General features: G+C 49.9%; 1 protein-coding gene across 1 annotated transcript; it reads right to left on the bottom strand.

Annotated features, from left to right (window-relative positions):
• Window positions 1-810: 810 nt before the first annotated feature.
• On the bottom strand, window positions 811-17,608 carry PTPN22 (protein tyrosine phosphatase non-receptor type 22). The gene is made up of 21 exons (XM_059867580.1): window positions 17,402-17,608; window positions 14,487-14,595; window positions 13,475-13,551; window positions 12,478-12,573; window positions 12,228-12,266; window positions 11,747-11,818; window positions 11,610-11,669; window positions 11,082-11,224; window positions 10,246-10,312; window positions 9,240-9,317; window positions 8,628-8,720; window positions 7,237-7,313; window positions 5,578-6,305; window positions 4,487-4,576; window positions 4,227-4,357; window positions 3,508-3,535; window positions 3,049-3,129; window positions 2,652-2,755; window positions 1,956-1,986; window positions 1,780-1,857; window positions 811-1,485 (listed from the first exon to the last, which is right to left on the bottom strand). The coding sequence occupies exons 1-21, from the start codon at window positions 17,486-17,488 to the stop codon at window positions 1,421-1,423; spliced, it is 2,334 nt and encodes a 777-aa protein (XP_059723563.1). The 5' UTR covers window positions 17,489-17,608; the 3' UTR covers window positions 811-1,420.
• Window positions 17,609-18,053: the final 445 nt, after the last annotated feature.

Here is an 18,053-nt window from a genome sequence, read left to right as displayed (position 1 = left end):
CGGGAAAGCGCTGAGGGAGCGCGGGGTCAGCAAATGCGGAGCGGGCAAAAACTTTTATTTTAGTGACGTTTGTCGCTTGTTCTAAAGCGCTTCATCCGTTAAACACCGACAGCGGGGTGCTGCGGAGGCTTTCCCCGTGAGGGAGATGATGTGGAGCTGTTGGAGCGAGCCTAAGGAGGCCATCCCTGCCCATGGCAGTGGGATGGAATAAAATCGTTGAATCATAGAATGTAAAGGGTTAGGAGGGAACTTAAAAATCTCGTTTCACCCACTGCTATGGGCTGGGGCACCTTCCACCACAGCAGATTGCTCCAAACCCTGTCCAGCCTGGGCAAAACAGGAATATAATTTGGGTAAAGGCTTTCAGTGTTTACTGCTGTTAAGAAAAACTGTGATTACAGTAAAAACTGTGATTACAGTAATAAAAAAGGGAATATTTGCTATTCCCCCAACTTAAAACCAGCTGAGTTTTCCATTCCAGCAGTGGTCAGCAAATTCTTCTTGACCAAATTCCCCAAATCACACCTTGATATGGTGGGTTCTTTTTGGTGTTTGGAGTTTTTTTTCCCCCCGTCTTTACAGGAAAAAAATACTATAAAGCAATGTTCAGCATCTTTATCCCTCCCCACTGATCAGTGGAATCTTTTGAGGAATCTGGCAAGAAATCTCAGCTTCCCTGTTCCAACCTGAAATTCTGTGCTGGAGAATCACAAATCCTTGAAAACAGCATTGGTTTAAAATACAATAGTATTTTCCTTGCTGTCATGGTGTTTTGGGAATTTTTTTTCCCCAGATAGAAGGGTCAGCCACTTGTGCAGTTACACTGATTTAATTTCCCTGGGATCAATCACCATCTTGAGACTTTTTGCCCCAAAATCCAGACAAATGCTCTGATTCACTCAGATGGGGGGTGGGGGGGGGGAAGCTTATATTATTTCTAACATTTGGGGTGCTAATTCCCTCTTAGTCCAAGTAATGTAAACATTCCAGTGTCTTTGATTACAGTAGACCTGCAAACGTGAGAGAGGGCCTCTTGATCACCTCACTCAGCTCCGTTGGCTTTCCAGTTCATTCCAGAGCCTTCACTGGGTCCCATCATCAGTTCATGCTCAAATCCATCCTTTTGAAGTGATTACATTCCAAAACACGACAAAAATATGTTCCTCCTTAGCATCACACTTGTATTCCAAGGTTTACCTTCCATCCCACTGTGAATTAAATGAAAGCTGCTGCTACTTTTACATTCTTGACTTTAAAACTCCAGTTTTAAATTCAGTGAATGTGTAAGTAGTGCCTGAGCTGCCAATACCGTGTAACAGCTTTGGATGTGTTTATTTTGGTGGAAGCTTCACTGGGATGGGCATTCCAAGTATTTCAGGATGACTTCACAAATCTGCAGCACCAAGTCTATAAAATACGTCTAAATATTCCATGCTGGGGGTGGATTTCTTGGTCCTTTAGGTTTTGAAAATCGATTTGCAAAGCCTAGGAAGAAATTACATGTTTTTTAATGCAAAAAATTCTGTATGTTACAGATGCTGATTATGTAATCCCTTAAAATAACACAGGAATTGAAATTTCAGATCTTTCCCAAGTGTTAAGATATGACAGAAAAGCAACATCTTGTAGTTGCAAATAAAGTTGTAAATGTGTAAAAGTAAAATATGTAAAACCCAATGAGCATTATTTGAAATATTTGTAGTTTTTAAGTGTTCTGTCTGGCATTTAGCCTTCCAAGAACCAGGTTCTTCCTACCAAAACACGAAGAGCAAAACATACCAAAGTTAAGGAAAGACCTCGGAGAGTTTGTTGGGGCAGGTTCTGATGATTTTGTCAGTGAAGATGGACTGCAGATGCCTAGAAATATAAAATGAGACTGGAGCAGCTGGTCACTGGTCCCACACATTTAAATACTTGCTTAAAGCCATTGCAAAGATATTAGCCTGAAAACTTACTTTTTCTCACATTTTTCAATATTTTCAAGCTCTGTAAAAAAAAAAAAATGGAAAAAAGCTAAAAAAATTGTCTGAAGCAGTGGATCAGCTACTGTGGTAAAGGGAACTTGCTGGTAATGCACATGTATAAAAACACTGATAAATGTACATGTATAAATAGATCAGCTACTGTGGGAATTCACTGGTAAACGTACAACTATCACATTTCATAAAAAACAAACTTTGTCCCACTCTCTTTGGCTTTTTCCTTGTCATCCCAAAAGCCTCCAGTTTGTATTTTCCTTGCTGTTTTCCTCCAGTGCTTTTCTGTTCCACCATTAACCCCCAGAGTACAATCTCACAGGGATAATTAACAGGAGGCTCAGCAAGAGGAGGCTGGCGATGGTTCTGCCCTTGTAGGACAGACTCAGACCTCACTGGATCACCTTTTTCCCAGGGCAGCTGGCACCTCAGGTGGATGGAGTGCCAGGGCACAGCCACTGGCACGGGCAGGGCTGGGTTCCCCTGTTCCCAGTGCAGACCGGGTGGGTGTTTGCAGTTCTACACCAGAATATTTTTATTATTCTTGTTTTCTTGCCCTGAACACAAGCACTCTCAAAGCAGGCCCTGTTCCCCCAGTGACCAGTGAGAGAGCAGCACCAGCTGTGCCAGAGCTCTTCTCCCTCCCTTTTTTTCCACACCTTTTGTTTCTTTTACCTTGCTCCTCCTGAAGCATTTAATGAGTTCTTTGGATGATGCTCCTGAGCCCTTGTTCTCCAAACCCACAGGACTCGAGGAATTTCTTGCAGCAGGCTGGAGACCTGGGAACATACATGATATGTACATTTTCAGTGGTCATTCACAAATCCTCCTGCTTTTTTTCAAGTGCTTTGTTGCTGCTTTTCATCTCCTCTAATGCATCACTTCTAGAAATTTTCTGCAGGTTCCCTGCTTGTGTTTATTTTCTGTGTATTTGCTGATCTCTCCTGCAGGGAAGTGCTGCAGCACTACCTGGTAATGCTTTGAACAAGTGGGCCATGCTCTCAGAAACCTCCAGGTTTAGGTGTGAGTGTAAAACATCAGTCAGATCCTGAGAAAAGAGCTCAGCACTTACTTGCTGCCTCAGCGAGAACAAACGACTCCGGGGTTCTTTCAGGAAGTGGAGGAGGAGAATTGGAGCCATCCTGGGCTGTCTCTGAGAAAGCAAAGATAAAAGAGTGGTTACCTAGCTTTAAAATTTTATATATATATATTTATATATATGTATGTATTAGAAGCAACCAGCTTATCTCAGTTGTCTCAAAGGAAACACACAACATGCAGACAAAGAGGAGGCTGCAAGGAACATCCTCATGAACAGGATGAGGCAGGAGCTGATTAGGAAACATAAAACTACCAGTTCACTTGTTTGCAGAACAATTTAGTTCTGGTTAGAACTATTTAGTTGCAGAACTATTTAGCAACAATTTCCGTTGCACTGAGCACAGTTCCTAAACGCATTTACTAAATAAAGCAGTTTCAGAAAAAAAAGCAGGTCTTAATTCCAAAGATTATCCCAGTGTTAAACTTGTACCTGTTCGTGGGCTCCAAAGCTTCACACTCTGGAAACAAAACACAAGGCAGGTATTTAAAATTCCCACATCCAAATGTTGTTTTCTTGCACACAAGGAAGCCAGAGAAGACGAGGAAAGGATGTGATGTGCAAACACCCTCCCACATACACCTCCACTTGTGTAGAGGAAGACAGACTTGTGCCTCATTCTTCCACTTCACAGAGCTGTCACTCAGCTATGGGATGATCAACAGATGCCTAAATTTTGTTCAGCTCCTGTTGGTTCCACAGGGCTGGTGAAGCTCAGCAGAACACAAATGTCCTGTGTTCATTATCCTTTCCTAAATGAGGGGCAATATGTTTATTACCCTATACTGGTCTTAGAATCCCAAAAAATAATGTTTGGAGTAAAGTAGATGTTGATAAAAAGGGGCTGGAATGAGGCCCATCTTCTTTCCAATCCTGAGCTCTGAAATCCCTGGAAGTGTTCAAAGCCAGGCTGGACAGGGCTTGGAGCAACCTGGTCTAGTGGAAGGTATCCCTGCCCATGGCAGGGGGATGGAATGGGATTTTCTTAAAATTCCCTTCCAACCCAAACTATTCCATGATTCTGTGATTCTATGAAATCATTTATGGCAAGGATAAAGTGCCAAAAACTAGAGTCTTTCTCACAGAAGGAAACGTGGTAAGGAGATTGGCATAGGAATAGTGCTGGCAAAGAGGTAAAAAGCCACTTGTACCTTACATGGTCTCAGTCTCACAGGGTCATGGAACCCCTCTGAGTGAGACTCACCACTCCACTCCCAGGAGGTTCCAATATTTGGATTTCTGTCTGGAATCTGGAAATCTGGAGTGGCCTGAGGAAGTTGCCCTGGAAGCAGTTGAACACCAGAGAGATCATTCCTCATCCCAGGCACTGCCAGATGCTACAGAACCTCCCTGATGTTGGGTGAGCCCCCAGTGCTGCTCAGCCCCACATTTAATGTTGGTAATCACTCACCTGGCTCACTGGCCACAATGAAGGACTCGGGGGTGCGCTGGGGCAGGGGTGGAGGAGCATCATCATCATCATCAGGCTGTGGCAGAGGGGCTGATTGGAGAGACACAGACAGGTTACTGGCATGGCAGGACATGAGGGGATCACAGACCAGTGTAGGGGAGGGAGCTGCTCCTGCCATGCACCAGAGATTAAGGTTAAACACCTCTAAACTGTGGTTAAACATCCAAATAATTCCCAGCACCAACTGCATGAGGAAAATGAGCATAACCCAGCACAGAGCCAGGCATGCAGCTGGTGGTTCTGGTGCTGCTTGGCTTGGGCTGCACCTCCCAGGACTTCCCAAGGGCACCAGGATAACGAGCATGTCTTTGTGACACTGAGGGGTCTGGGCAGGACAAAGTGGAGCAAGTGCCAAAGCTGTGGGCAATAGGAAATGTCTGATTGAACCAGGACTAACCAGAACAAGGAATAATTCCACCTTCCTCATATGACAGGTGATGGATGTAATGCTACAGATCTGGGCAAAACACTTGTGTTGAATCATGGAATCAGAATGTGTTGGGTTGGAAGGGAAAACCATTAAAAACCATTTGGATCCAACATCCCCACCATGGGAAGGGGTGTCACCCAGGTTGTTCCCTGGATCTCTCAGTCTTGGTGAGATTTCAGTGTCCCCTGCATGACACTCTGCAGCCAAGAGTGGGATTTGACCTGAAAACTAGATCCTCAGAGAAAACCATTTCTGGGAGCTTTCTGAATGCTTTTTGGAGCACCTTGGTGTAAGAATTGGTCAGCACCACCCCTGCCTCCCTGTGAGAGCTGTTCTGAGGGGACACAGTGACTCAGAGCAGCTGTGTAATGCAAACACCAAAATTACACTGCTCTAAAAATGTTTGTGGGAAAAAAATTCAGGCAGGATGAAGATTGTGAGGACGAAACCAGTTGCTCCCTCAGCTCCCATGAGAGCCCAGTCCTGAGGAGCAGCTACAGCCCTGTCTGGACACCAGATGACCACACTGACCGCTCCCTCCAGCATGCCCCAGTCCAGAGTGACCTGGTCCCACGTGTCCCCTGGTCCCAGTAGCACTTACCCGAGGAGAAGATCCTCTCCTGGTCCGGGGGAGCATGGTGGGGTGGTGGGGAGCTGGCTGTGGTGGGCTGTAGGGAGGCACTGGCAGAGCACGAAGGGAGGAGCTCATCCTGTCCTCCCCGAAAGGGAAACACGGGGGACACAGGGTCGTCTGGAGACAGTGATGAGAAGTAGGGGTCTTCTGCTGAGCACAGGGAAGGGTGAGGGCATTGCCCCTGCTTCCTGTGGCCTGGGGAGCCAGCTGTGGCTCGTCTGGAGGGGTTCAGGTCCACAGGGGAAAATCCATCCTGGAAGCTCGAGTGACCAGCTTTTGGCCACTGGGGACTCCAAACAGGCTTGGCATCCCCTGCATCCCATTCCCAGCCCTCTCCCTGCTGCCCCAGCTCTAGAGGGGTCGATACAGTCCATGCCAGAGGTGCTCTGGCACCAGGTGCCCTCCTGCCTGCTCCCTTTGAGTCCAGCTCCAGCTCCCAGCTGCAGCGTTTCTGAGGGGCATCCCCAGCACCCCAGGGCTCGCCAGCAGCTGCCTTTGTGCAGCTGGAGAAGTTCAGAGCCCCGAAGGAGATGGCCTGTCTGATGGGGGGCAGCCCCCTGGCAGAGCTGGGCTGTGCTCCTGGGGCACACAGCGAGGGCAGGGACGATTTGCTCTGTGCCACCTGAGGGAGATGTTGGTGCCTGTCCTGCTGCGGAGGGAGATGTTGGTGTGGAGCCTTCTCCTCTCGCTCTGAGCTGCAGTAAAAGCACAATAAAGTGGTGTGGAGTCAGAGCCACAGAGGGCTCAGAAAGTGTTAGCCCACTAACAGAGCCCACGGCACTGCTGCCAGGAGCAATTCCCTCAGGAATGCAGAGCCCAGCCTCGAGCAAGGCTGTGCTCCATTTCAGCACCACCAAATGGCAAACAGAGGAGGCCCTGTGATGTCAGCAAACTGAACCAAAAAGCACAATTATTTACAGAAAGCAGACACTGCAATCCCAAACATGTCCACAGAGAGATTCCACCACCCCTGGAAGCTGCTGGCATTGGGAAGCTGCATCCTCAGGATTGCTACTCCTGCAGCAAGGGGCCCTGGAGTGGAATGTGCAGATTGAAGATGGGACCAGTGAGGGGTCATTCCGTGCCAGGCAGAGGGCTGGGATGACCCAGCCTCCATGTTCATGAGACTTTTTTATCCTGTTTTTTACTGTTTTCAGTTCATGTGTGAAACACTGAGTGACACAAAGCCCGGGGCAGAAGAAGGGGACAGATAACAGCACACAGGGAAGAGGCTGAGACACATCAATGAGAAGAGCAGGAATTATTAGGAAATTAGGGAAAGTTTCTTCACTTGGGGGTGATGAGGCATTGCAACAGGCTGCCCAGGGAAGTGGTGGAAACACCATCCAGGGAAGTGCTCATGAAACATGGATGTGGCACTTGGGGACACGGCTTAGTGTTGGACCTGGCAGTTAATGGCTGTGCTTGGAGGTCTCAGAAGACTTTTCCAACCTTTGTGATTCCATGAATTTTGTTAGGAACAAACATGACAGTCAAAGTGGGACTCAAGGGAGGCAGCAGATCCTGAGAGCTAAAGGTTCCAGAGCACAGATCAAGAAGTTCATCTCTCTGAAATTGTGTGGGTGACAGCAAATGCCAACCAGGGATACTTGTGCTGAGGCTTACCAGGTGAGTGAACTCAGGCCATAAATGTCTTCCACTGGAATCAGGACTGGCTTGGCTACAGGATGCCCTCCTCCTTCCTGGGGAAAAGGAAATGTTTGCAAACAGGAGTGAGGAGGCAGAATGTAAAGAACACCAACGTGCTGCTTCAGGAGCTGGGATTTTTGCCAAATACTTCTAATTACTACAGCACTTGGGAAATGACACCAAGGTGGAGCTGAAAACTGCAGACAGAACTTTCTGAATAGCATCTCTGCCAGCACCTTTCTGAAATGAGAGTACAGGTAGCCCCACAACCATCCAGCTGTGCCAAACAGCTGGCAGGCAGCCCGTGCAGACACTTTGCCTTCAGGAGCCCACACTGGGCAAGCTGGGTGCTGGTTTTGTGCATGACACCAGCTCATGGCCATCCCCATGCTCTGCACAGTGTCCTCAGAGGACAGGGAGGTTTAGGGGGGCGAGAGGTTTGGGCAAGAGCTACAAAACCACATCCTGACTTGAAAAGTCGTCTGCATTTTGTGTCAGCCCTGTGTGACCTTTGCTCACAGACTGTCCTTAACTGTCCAAAAAGACTTTTTTCAGTTCTTTTCTCACTCAGCTCTGGCTTGGAATGAACTGAAAATCCTGTGGCAAAACTGAGGCACGAGTCCCATGGCAGGATCCCCTTCCCAATTTTTGAGATAAAAGTTTCTGACAAAATGAGCTCACAGTGACCTTCCAGGCTTTGCTGTGATGCATTTACTTTCTTGGATTTGATCCAGTGAGGCTCATGTCAGTAGTCACAGAACAGCAAGAGCAAAGAAAACCTCAACCAGAGAGGTTTTGGCTATTCCTGTTAATATGGAACTTCACACCAAGACCACATTTCTTTTCCTCAGAGGTGTAACAGATTTGTGAGACTTTACTGTGTTTTTTCACAAGATGTTTCCCCCCATGCCCTCCCACAGACAGGCTGTAGTGCTGATTCCCTCACTAGCCCACATGAGGTAACACTTTCAGCCTCACTGCCTTGTGATCCCAGGCTTCCCAACCTGGACCTTCCCAACCTGGTCTGAAAATCCCTCAAGTTTCACTGGCACATCCCCATGGAAATCAGTCAGTCCTGTAGAAAATTCATGCTGTTCTAGTCACTCATGACATTAAACAATCATAAAAATGTATAGAAAATAGAAAATTGTTTTGAGACTGAAGAAAATCTAGGTCTTGTTTGTGATAAGCATTGCACATTGAGGGGAAGAGCTGGATTCTCATGGGTTAGCATCAAAAGAGACTCAGTTTGGGTATCAAGGGGAGTAGAAAATATGGGAATTCACCCCAGATCTGCAGCAGGAATTGAGGTTAGAGCTGGAGTGCCCAGGCTGCAAGAGGCAGCGTGTTTGTCCTGGGACTTTTACCTGTGAGGCAGCAGAATCTTTCTGGGCATCAAGTGCTTGAATCTGCCTTCTGAAGAGCTCAATCACAGCATCATAAACCAGCTCATACTGCTCCTGCATTCCAGACAGACAGAAACTGTGACAGCCAGCACCACTGGGACCTGTGAATGGCCACCTCTTCCCAAGCAAGCATCACCCTGAGAGAAGCTGCCTTTCCTGTCCATTGGCAGGGTGTGAATTTTGAGAAGAAGCAGAAGCCACAACTCTCCCAGGTCTCACACTGAGGCATTTGGGGGGTTTGGGGTGTGCAAACAACGCTGTTCTGCACTGAGCTTCCTCTTCAGTCTGTTGCAGCTGAGGAAAGTTCCCACTTTATTGCCTGGACAGTCTCTGGTTTCACAGTGTAAGCATTTGATGAATCCCACTGTGAGCCCTGGCCCAGCTGTCCACAAGGAAACCAGCTACTAAATCAACTTCTGCCAAATCATTGTTCTGCTCAGAAAAGGGACTTTGCACAACATCTCCACACCCCAGCTCCCAGCAGCACCACAGCTCTGGGTTTCCCTGCTGTGAACCCTCCTGGGAAAAGGTGAGGTGCCAGCATGGAGCAGTGGTGACAGTCCCCAGACACACCTTGGTCTGCACTATGCAGGGTCTCTGTGTGCGCATTTCCTGGATCAGGTTGAAAACACTGAAGTTCACTGGAACAATCTGGTGAGGAAGAGAAAAGACAAAATGGTTTTAAGCTAGAAGAGAAGAGAATAGGGTTTAATATTGGGAAGGAATTCTTCCCTCTGAGAGTGGGGAGGCCCTGGCACAAGGTGCCCAGAGCAGCTGTGGCTGCCCCCAGATCCCTGGAAGTGTCCAAGGCCAGGCTGGAAGGGGGGACTGGAAAGACTCCCAAATCTTTCAATGATTTCTATGATTTCTCTGATAAATATTACAGATAGGTCTAATTCCACGAAGCTTCCAAGTCATGATGCAGTTCAGAGCACTGCCTGAAATCCAGGCCTGCTACTGCAATAACTTTTAACAAAGGGCCTGCTTAAAGTGCTATTTTATTTGTTACAAACCATTCTCCTCCCTCCTGTCTCACACTCCACAGAAAATACCCTTTTTACAACAGCTGTGGGCAGCACGAAGGACATGGCACTGGTTTCCCAGCTGGATGGGTCCAGGGAGCTGTGGAACACAGCAGGATCTCCTCTGAGTCCCAGCACCTGCCCCGAGGTCAGGGATTACTGCCTGTACCATTATTGGAGAGGCAGAGTAAAGCAAGGGGCTGGTTTGGAAACACTGAATATCTGATGAGTGAGTGTGGAGACACAAACAGCAAAGATGCATTGAAGAGTGAGGGTCAGCACAGGGCTGTGTGCTGTGAGCTGAAGGCCTGGCCTCAGTGAGCAGTGGAGGGGGGGTTCTGCCCCACTGGGGTGATGCTGTCGGTGCCTGAAGAGAGAGGGGTGGCACAAACTGGGAGTGGGCAATCAGCACTTCAGCCACTGCCGCTCTCCATGGGGAGCTGCCATCCCCCTGAAATCCCCCTGAGCACAGTCAGAGGGGCTGGAGGGCAGAGGCAAGGCTGGGGAGGGACAGAGGGGTGCAGGGGCCATGGAGGGCCCTGAGGGCTGGCACTCACCCCGTCCTTCAGCAGCTTCTGGGTGTAGTCGATGGCGCAGATGACGCCGGTTCTGCCGCAGCCAGCACTGCAATGACAGCACAGGGCACAGCCTGGGCACGCCGTGCTTCTCACAGGGATGTTTGGAGAGGCCCCACAGCCACCTGTGACCCTGCTGTCCCACACACATCCTGCAGACCCGCAGGATGCTGCAGCTGCAGCCCACGCAGGGCTCTGCTGCACAGGGTTGGGAGGCACAGCTCATGCCCTGAGAACAGCTCTCAGTCCTCCTGTGGTGACCAGCCACACGTGGGCATGGCCAGTGGTGGTGGTCTCTGACCCAGACACTCTCACTCCCTGACAGGAGGGTGCAGCCAGCCAGGTGTTGGTCTCCTCTCCCAACTAACAAGGGACAGGACAAGAGGAAAAGGCCTGAGGTTGCCCCAGGGGAGGTTTAGATTGCATATTAGGGAAAATGTCTACACCAGAAGCATTGTCAAGCACTGGCACAGGCTACCCAGGGCAGTGGTGAAGTCACCATTGAAAAGATGTGTAGATGTGGCACTTGAGGACATGGTTTAGTGGTGGCCTTGGCAGTGCTGGGCCAATGATTGGACTCGAGCATCTTCAGGGACTTTTTCAACCTAAACAATTCCATGGTCTGTGATTCTATTGCTGGCCTGCTGCTGCCTCCTTCCCTGCCCCCGGCCGTGCTGGCTGTCCCCCTTTGCCTTAGGGCTCCCTACAAGAGGAGCTTGGCTGTGGGCTTGGCCAGCTTCCCTGTGACCCCCTGGGACGTGGGAGCACAGGGCTCTGGGGGCCAGCAGCCCTTCCCAGCTGGCAGCCAGCTCACCCACCTGCAGTGGATGCAGACAGGGACCCTGTCATCGGGCTGGTAGCAGCGAATGTCCCTGACCAGCTCCAGGATGGGCTCGATGGAGGAGGGCACGTGGTGGTCTGGCCAGTTCTTGTAGTGGAAGTGGAAGACGGTGCGGGTTGCCTGCGGGAGAAGAGCAGTGGCAGGGTCTGGGATATTGGCACAGCAAGGGGAGCTGGATTTGTGCTCCATCCCCAGCTCCCATCTGCAGCAGCAGGCAAAGGGCAGAGCAGCAGTTTGCAGTTGGTTTTGCTGCAGGAGCTGTTTTATGACATTCTTGGCCACACTTACCCAGAGCCTGATTTGCCATGACTGACAAACAGCTTCAGAAACTGAGGTCTGAGTTAATGAATTTTTTACTTCCTTTGTTCCCTCAACTGCTGTCAAATCTAATTCAGTAGCCTGAGCAATGTAAAATTTTCTGCACAAAATGTACCATATTTTAATATATTATTTATATAACAAAGCCAGCCCAGGTACATTTTCTGCCTTGACCTTTCCTCCTTACCTCATTCAGGGTCACCTTTAAAGTTCTAATCACATACTCATTCCTCTTCTCCTCAGCCTCCTGCAGAAGAAGGATTCAGAGTCAGATTTTCTGTGGTTCCCCGGGGTGGGGCAGGCTGCTGGGGTGGCTGCACTCACACAGGTGATGGAGAAAGGGCCACAGTGCAGGGGGGAGCCGTCCACCTCCGCCCAGTACCGCTCACATTTCCTCTGTTGGGACAAGCACAATGCGTTTGGTTATTCCCCACTGGCCCTTTTTCACTTTTCAGGACAAAATTCACTCTGGGAAGAGGCTCAGCTCTTGCTGCTGTCCAGCTCCAGCCTTCCCTTCCTTGGAGCTGCCACTGCTGGTTTTCCCTTTCCAGAGAGATTCCCTATGATGCTGGAAATGGCTGAAGAATTTCATGGAATCAGAGACTGGTTTGATCAGAAGGGACCTTAAAGATCATCTTTCACCCTCTGCCATGGGCAGGGACATCTCCCACGGGACCATTTGCAGCTGGAGACCCAAAAACCAGCTTATATCAAACAGAAATCACAGCCACTAATGAGATTTAATAAAAATCTGCAACTCTCACCCTGCCCTGGCACTCAGGACCATCTGTGACATGCTACTCACCTTCCCCATTTCAAACTCCATACAAGCCATGACCACGACCTGCAGGAAGAAGGCTCATTAGAAAAGTCTGAACACGAGTTTCTTGTCCAGGCAGCAAAATTAAACTCATCTCTTGTGGATACTTATCAGTGATAAGGAAACTCTGTGGGCTGCCTTCCCCTGAGTCCCAACAAAGGACTTCTGGCTGGACGGACAACTTTTCTTAAAAAATAAAAGGACATTTATATCTAAATATAAATCTGCACCTTACCAGGACTTCATACTCCCAAATCATCCTCCAAAAGTCAGTGACAGTAGTGGGGAGAGGACCCTGGGTTGCAATGTATGCTCTTGGCCCGTAGACACCCTGGAACATTCAAACCAGACACGGACACATCTGTGCATAGTTCACCAGCAGAAATAAAGTCATTCCTTCCTCAGAATTTACTTCTACCAGCAAGCCCATTAAGGATTTAGAAAGACTTTCACAGAGTTGAATTTTGGGCACGTATATTAACTCACACAGTGGTGTGCAAACCAAAGACAGGGCCAAGCTGGGGAGCTGGGATTGAGCTGAGATCTGCTCCCCATGACCTGCACTTCTTACAGCACCTCTGGGAGCTTGGAGGTGATGTGGCCACAGCTCTGTGGCTGATGGCCAAAGAATTAACTGTGATCCTGTTGGGAAGGTCTGATCTTCTACAGACAGGTTACACAGAGCCCTGGGCCACTGGTCACCATCATGGAGAATGAAGGGAACTGTCTATCATCCATCCATCCATCCATCCATCCATCCATCCATCCATCCATCCATCCATCCATCAGTCACAGAAGGCTTGTAGGCCCAGGGCAGCCCCAGGACTGGTGGAGCTGCACATGGAGCACTGTCCCACACTGATCTGCCCTGCTGCTTGCCCCAGCAGCGGGTCCCAGCCGTGCAGCACTGCAAGGTTTCCTGCCTCAGCACTGGTTTCAGCCCAGGTGACTCTGGCCACAGGCAGTTTTGCACCACTGTCACCCACCAAAGGCAGCGACGGCGACGAGGAAGTTGGGGCTGAGAACCACAAAGTGTTCCACCCCCAGTATGAGTGTGTCCCTTGCCCCATAGCCAGTGCCTCTGTGCTGCCTGGGGGGTTCTGGAGGGCTCACTCATCTTCTTCCATCAGTTATCCTTGAGCACAGCCCAGAAACTGCTGCAGAGCCCCCAGCCTGCTCCTCCAGGCACCACCAACACCTTTGCAGGACAAAACACCACAAAAGAGGCAAACCTTGATGAAGTTGGCATTGATGTAATGAGAATCTGTGTCTGATGTAATCAGGGCCAGCTCCACTCTGCTGTGGTCAACTGCAAAAGCAGGGGAAGCAGTCAGTGTCTGTCCTTCAGGGTCACGGAGCCCTTGGAGGGCAGCACCAGGGGCTCTGGGGGAGCAGTGATGTCAGAGAGCCCATCCAGGTGGGTGGGTGGGCAGCTGATGTTCCCCCACACCTCCCACAGCCCTGCTGCCTACACACACAGGGGATGGACAAGATCCTCTTGGAGAGTGAGGGAGGTTTTAGGGGGAAGCTGCAGGTGCTGCCACCACCCCAGTGCAATGCTGATCCCCTCTGACCGTGCAGCAAGCCAAACCCAAAACCACCCTACAGCACTCCAGGCTCAAAGCAGGTCTGTGGGGTTAGATACAAAGGTTTGAAAGCTGGACTCAGTCCTGGAGGTCTTTTCCAATCTTAATAATTCTGTGATTTACTTTATTCTCCAAGTTGGAATGGACAAAAGAGACAGTCTGCTCTGATGCTGGGACAGTCTTTTGGAGACCATGGCACCAAGGCAAGCCTCAGCAGGGTTTGCCTGTTGTCTGCTTTGCACATCGTGGAGACATCACTGTCCAAAGGCCTTTGGATGCAAGTGGCTACAGTGCTAACCAGAAACTTGCAAGGATTATCACTGGAGGATGTGTTTCCTAGGGAACAGAAGTCCTTCTGTCTGTAGAAATATCACAGAATGTCCTGAGTTGGAAAGGACCCACTAGGATCATCGAGTCCAGCTCCCATCCCTGCACAGGACACTTCCAAAATCCCACCATGTGTTGATTTGTGCCAACGTCCTCCAGAGCAGGCACTGCAGCAGCCAAAGCCCTAAATCTGAGCAGCAGGACTCAAAGCCAACAGGCTGCAGTGGGATGCTCACATACAACAGCTGTGCAGGCAGGCACCAGAGAATGAGAACAAGAAAAGCAAGAAAAACAAAAGGCTGAGTAGGAACATGTGCCATTTCCAACCTACAAGGTAAGATGTCCTTGTATCTGTTCTTCTTGACATTCTCTGGCTGCTCAGACGCTGCTGTAGGGTAGATTTTATCCGATCTGTACTTTGTTGACTGTCTCTTCAGCTTCTGTGATAAAAGAGTGGAACAAATTACAGCAGACATGCTGCAGCCAGCTCTCTACTAGAGAGCACATGAAGGTCTTCAGGGGTCACGTTTGCTACCACCATCAATTCTTTCCTGAGTGGCTCTGCTCAGAGCAAGAATAGAGACAGAACCTTCTGAGAGCCCTGTGAAGGATGGAAAGTGTGTGCTGAGGCAGTGCCCACACGTCGGCTTGTGAAGTGACAAAAGCATCTCACAAGTGAGAGAGGCCCAGGGGAGCCTCTCAAATGGCACCCAGATCAGAGGAGTGACAATGTCAAAGCACCTTCAACAAATGATGCCAGAAAAGACAGGTAAATCTATTGATTTTTCTCACTTTGGTGGAGATGCTCCCTTCTGTAGCTGGAAGCTGTGATGCTCAAGTCACAAAGGGAGCACAAGCAGCTGGAGCAGAGGGGCTCCATGGACTGGTGAAAGACAAGGAGTCCTGGGACAGACCCTTAGGGCTGCAAAGCTCTCATCTCTTTCATTCTAAGGATAAAGCTTAAAACTCAATCACAGGGAGTTAAAGCATCTTTCTCCTGGTAAAGCACAGAATTTTATTTCACTGCCACCAGCTCCTAAACAACACAGAATATTTATTACCATCAGCTTCAGAAACATCATCCTTGCTGCATTTTTTCTTTCATATATTTGTGTCCAGATTGCTGGTATTTAATATTAAACTGCAGTTTTAAAACATTAAATTCAGCCACAATAGAAGTTAAATCTCAGAGATCTGATGGAAGGAGTGAGGGAGGATGTACAGGAGGCTCAGGAGGGTCCATACATCCAGTCTCTATTAATTAAGAACGTGGGGCAGACACAGTGGGATAGAAATTGTGGGAGCAGGGTGGGTGTTGTAGCCTCCACATCCCTGTAACCTTCTGAGCAATTCTGGTGTTGGTCACATCCTCCCCTTGCTCCTTCCAGTGCTCCCCCAGCTTCCAGGGAGAGCTCTCATGGAAGGGGCATCACTCCATACTAAAGCCAGTCTTCCCTGAATCATCTGACTTTCCTGTCCCTGAATAATCTGACATGAAACTGCTTGGGAAAAACCTAGGTATGAAAAACACAGAACCATGGAATATCCTGGGCTGGATCCTGGGCTGGATGGGACCCATAAGAATTATTGAGTCCAACTCCTGGCCTTGCACAGACATCCCAAAATCCCACCCTGTGCCTGAGAGCATTGTCCAAACACTCCTGGAGCTCTGGCAGCCTCGGGTGTGGCCATTCCCTGGGGAGCCTGGGCAGTGCCCAGCTGGGAGACTGCACAAACAGAAAAGGGGACTCTAACTAAACCCCAATCACTTACAGTAACATCACCACGATTTGCACATAAAAAAGCTTGGTCCCACAAGGAGAAGGCAGGAATTGGGGTGGAGGAATGGCATGAATAGATCTGCCACGTTTGGAAACGAGCCCACACGGCGGCCTGCTGAGGCCACTGCCTTGCAAAAGCAGCCACAAATCAGGTGTCTTTGAGATCTTATCCCATAAAACAGGAAATGCAGCCTTGACCATTTCCAGCTGCCATTTTGATCAGAAATTAATGCATCAGGCTGCTGGAGCCAGCCTGAGCAGCAGGGCTCAGAGCCCACTGCCTCACACACGCAGACACCAGGCAGAGAGAGGGGAAACTCAGCAGGCTGTGACAGCACTTTGTTCCATGGAACAACAGACTGTCACTGCAGGCTCAGATTAATCACTTCCCTCCACCCCAGACACCTGGAAACCAAGCACTCAGCTTTCCCCAAGTGTTTGAAGGGCCAGAATTTGCTGGCATGACAGAGCAGGGCTGGAGCTTGTGGAGACCCAGAGCCCACTGCCAGGGTCAGTCCAGTGCTTGACACATCTCAGATCTCACAGCTTTACCCTTCCCTGAGCCTGTGAGAGCTGGGCAATGTCACTGCCCCTCGGAGCAGCCCAGCCAGCCTGTCAGAGCCACCTGCCTCCAGCTGACACACCAAGAGCCACCTCCAGCCACCAGCTTTAGCATTGGCATCTGAGCCTCACCCCTGGCACCCAAACCAAAAATATATCAGAGAGCTCAGAGATTCAGGGCAATGCAGGACACAGGGGGAGGCAGCAGCCATCAGCATTTTGTGCAGCTTTTGCCTTGAGGGGACAAGAAAGCAGTTTCCAGGAGGGGCCAGGAGCACTGCTGGATGCAGAGCACACAGATCCCAGAATGGCTTGGGTTGGAAGGGACCTTAAAGCTCATCTCATTCCACCTCCTGCCACAGGCAGGAGCACATGCTGCTGTCCCAGGTTGTTCCAAGCCCTTTCCACCCTGGCCCTGGACACTTCCAGGGATGGGGCAGCCACAGCTCCCTTGGGCAAGAGAAACAAGGACAAGCTAAGGCAAGGAGAAACCAGAGATGCCTGGCAGGAACTCATGTGCCACAGGTCTAACAGATTGTAATGAGGAGAAGGGGCAGAGGCTCCAGATTCCTCCCTGTACCCCCAGCTGTGTCACCACGGCCAGAGGCTCCAGATTCCTCCTTGTCCCCCCAGTTCTGCTACCAGGCAAAGTGAAACCATGTCCCGACAAGTGCATTCACCAAGCAGAAAACAGGAAGCACTCGGGTGATTAGTTAAAAAGCAAACAGTTCAAATGCAAATTACTAAATTTCTATCACGTCTTTACATTCCTCTTAGCCCAGTTAACTTCTGGGTGTCTGCTATAAATCTCCTAGAAAATCTCACTGTCACAGGCTGGAGAGGTGACCGAGCGATTCCCTCCGACGTGAGCTGAAACACTGAGCCAAGCCTTGAGAGAACTCACCAAAAACTCCTCTGCAAACTCTCCTCTGTTGAGCTTCTTGCCCTGGGCCCTTTCCAGGTTCTGCAGCAGGATCTCCCTCTGGTCCATGGTGCCGGAGCGTGCCTGGCCTGGCCCTCCTGGGACGGGACATGTCAAGTGATCCGCAGCGGAAGGCGCCGCCGGGGAGAGCTGCTGTGGTTTTCTGACTTCATCACAGCCCCAGAGGAAATTAGTGCGTGGCAGATAATCCTGATCAAACAACAACACACGGCACGGGGCCCTGGCACCCTCTGCTCAAACCAGCCCCACTTGGCATGGGGTGGCAGGGACATGCTGGACACCAGTGCAGCCCCCCACCACCCCAATTCCTCCAGCCATCCCTGCCAGGGGTACCCAGGGGTGAGCACAGGGGGCAACTGTGGAGCATTGCATCCCAAGGGGCTGTGCTTCACCAGGAAGGCTTCAAACCTGGAATGTGGCTGGAAGAGTTCATAAAACAGCATGGAAAATCCACAGTTCCCCTCCATGCTTTTAACGTAGAATCCCAGAATGGTTTGGGTTGGAAGGGACCTTAAAGCTCATCTCAATGGGCAGGGACACCTTCCACTATCCCAGGGTGCTCCAAACTCCATCCAAGCTGGCCTTGGGCACTTCCCAGGGATGGAAGTTTTAG

The sequence above is a fragment of the Haemorhous mexicanus genome, chromosome 25 (assembly GCF_027477595.1).
Source record: "Haemorhous mexicanus isolate bHaeMex1 chromosome 25, bHaeMex1.pri, whole genome shotgun sequence".
NCBI classification, from domain to species: domain Eukaryota; kingdom Metazoa; phylum Chordata; class Aves; order Passeriformes; family Fringillidae; genus Haemorhous; species Haemorhous mexicanus.
The sequence above is the reverse complement of the archived record's forward strand: the minus strand, read 5'-3'. Positions and strand labels throughout refer to the sequence as shown.

What these genes read in the sequence shown, in the direction of transcription:
- PTPN22 (XM_059867580.1), bottom strand. Translation starts at nt 17,488, where the DNA reads ATGGACCAGAGGGAGATCCTGCTGCAGAACCTGGAAAGGGCCCAGGGC. An exon ending in AGTTTGCAGAGGAGTTTTTG is followed by an intron (nt 14,596 to 17,401) that starts GTGAGTTCTCTC and finishes CTTTTATCACAG; the next exon opens with AAGCTGAAGAGACAGTCAAC. An exon ending in AGAAGCTGCTGAAGGACGGG is followed by an intron (nt 9,318 to 10,245) that starts GTGAGTGCCAGC and finishes CTTCCTCACCAG; the next exon opens with ATTGTTCCAGTGAACTTCAG.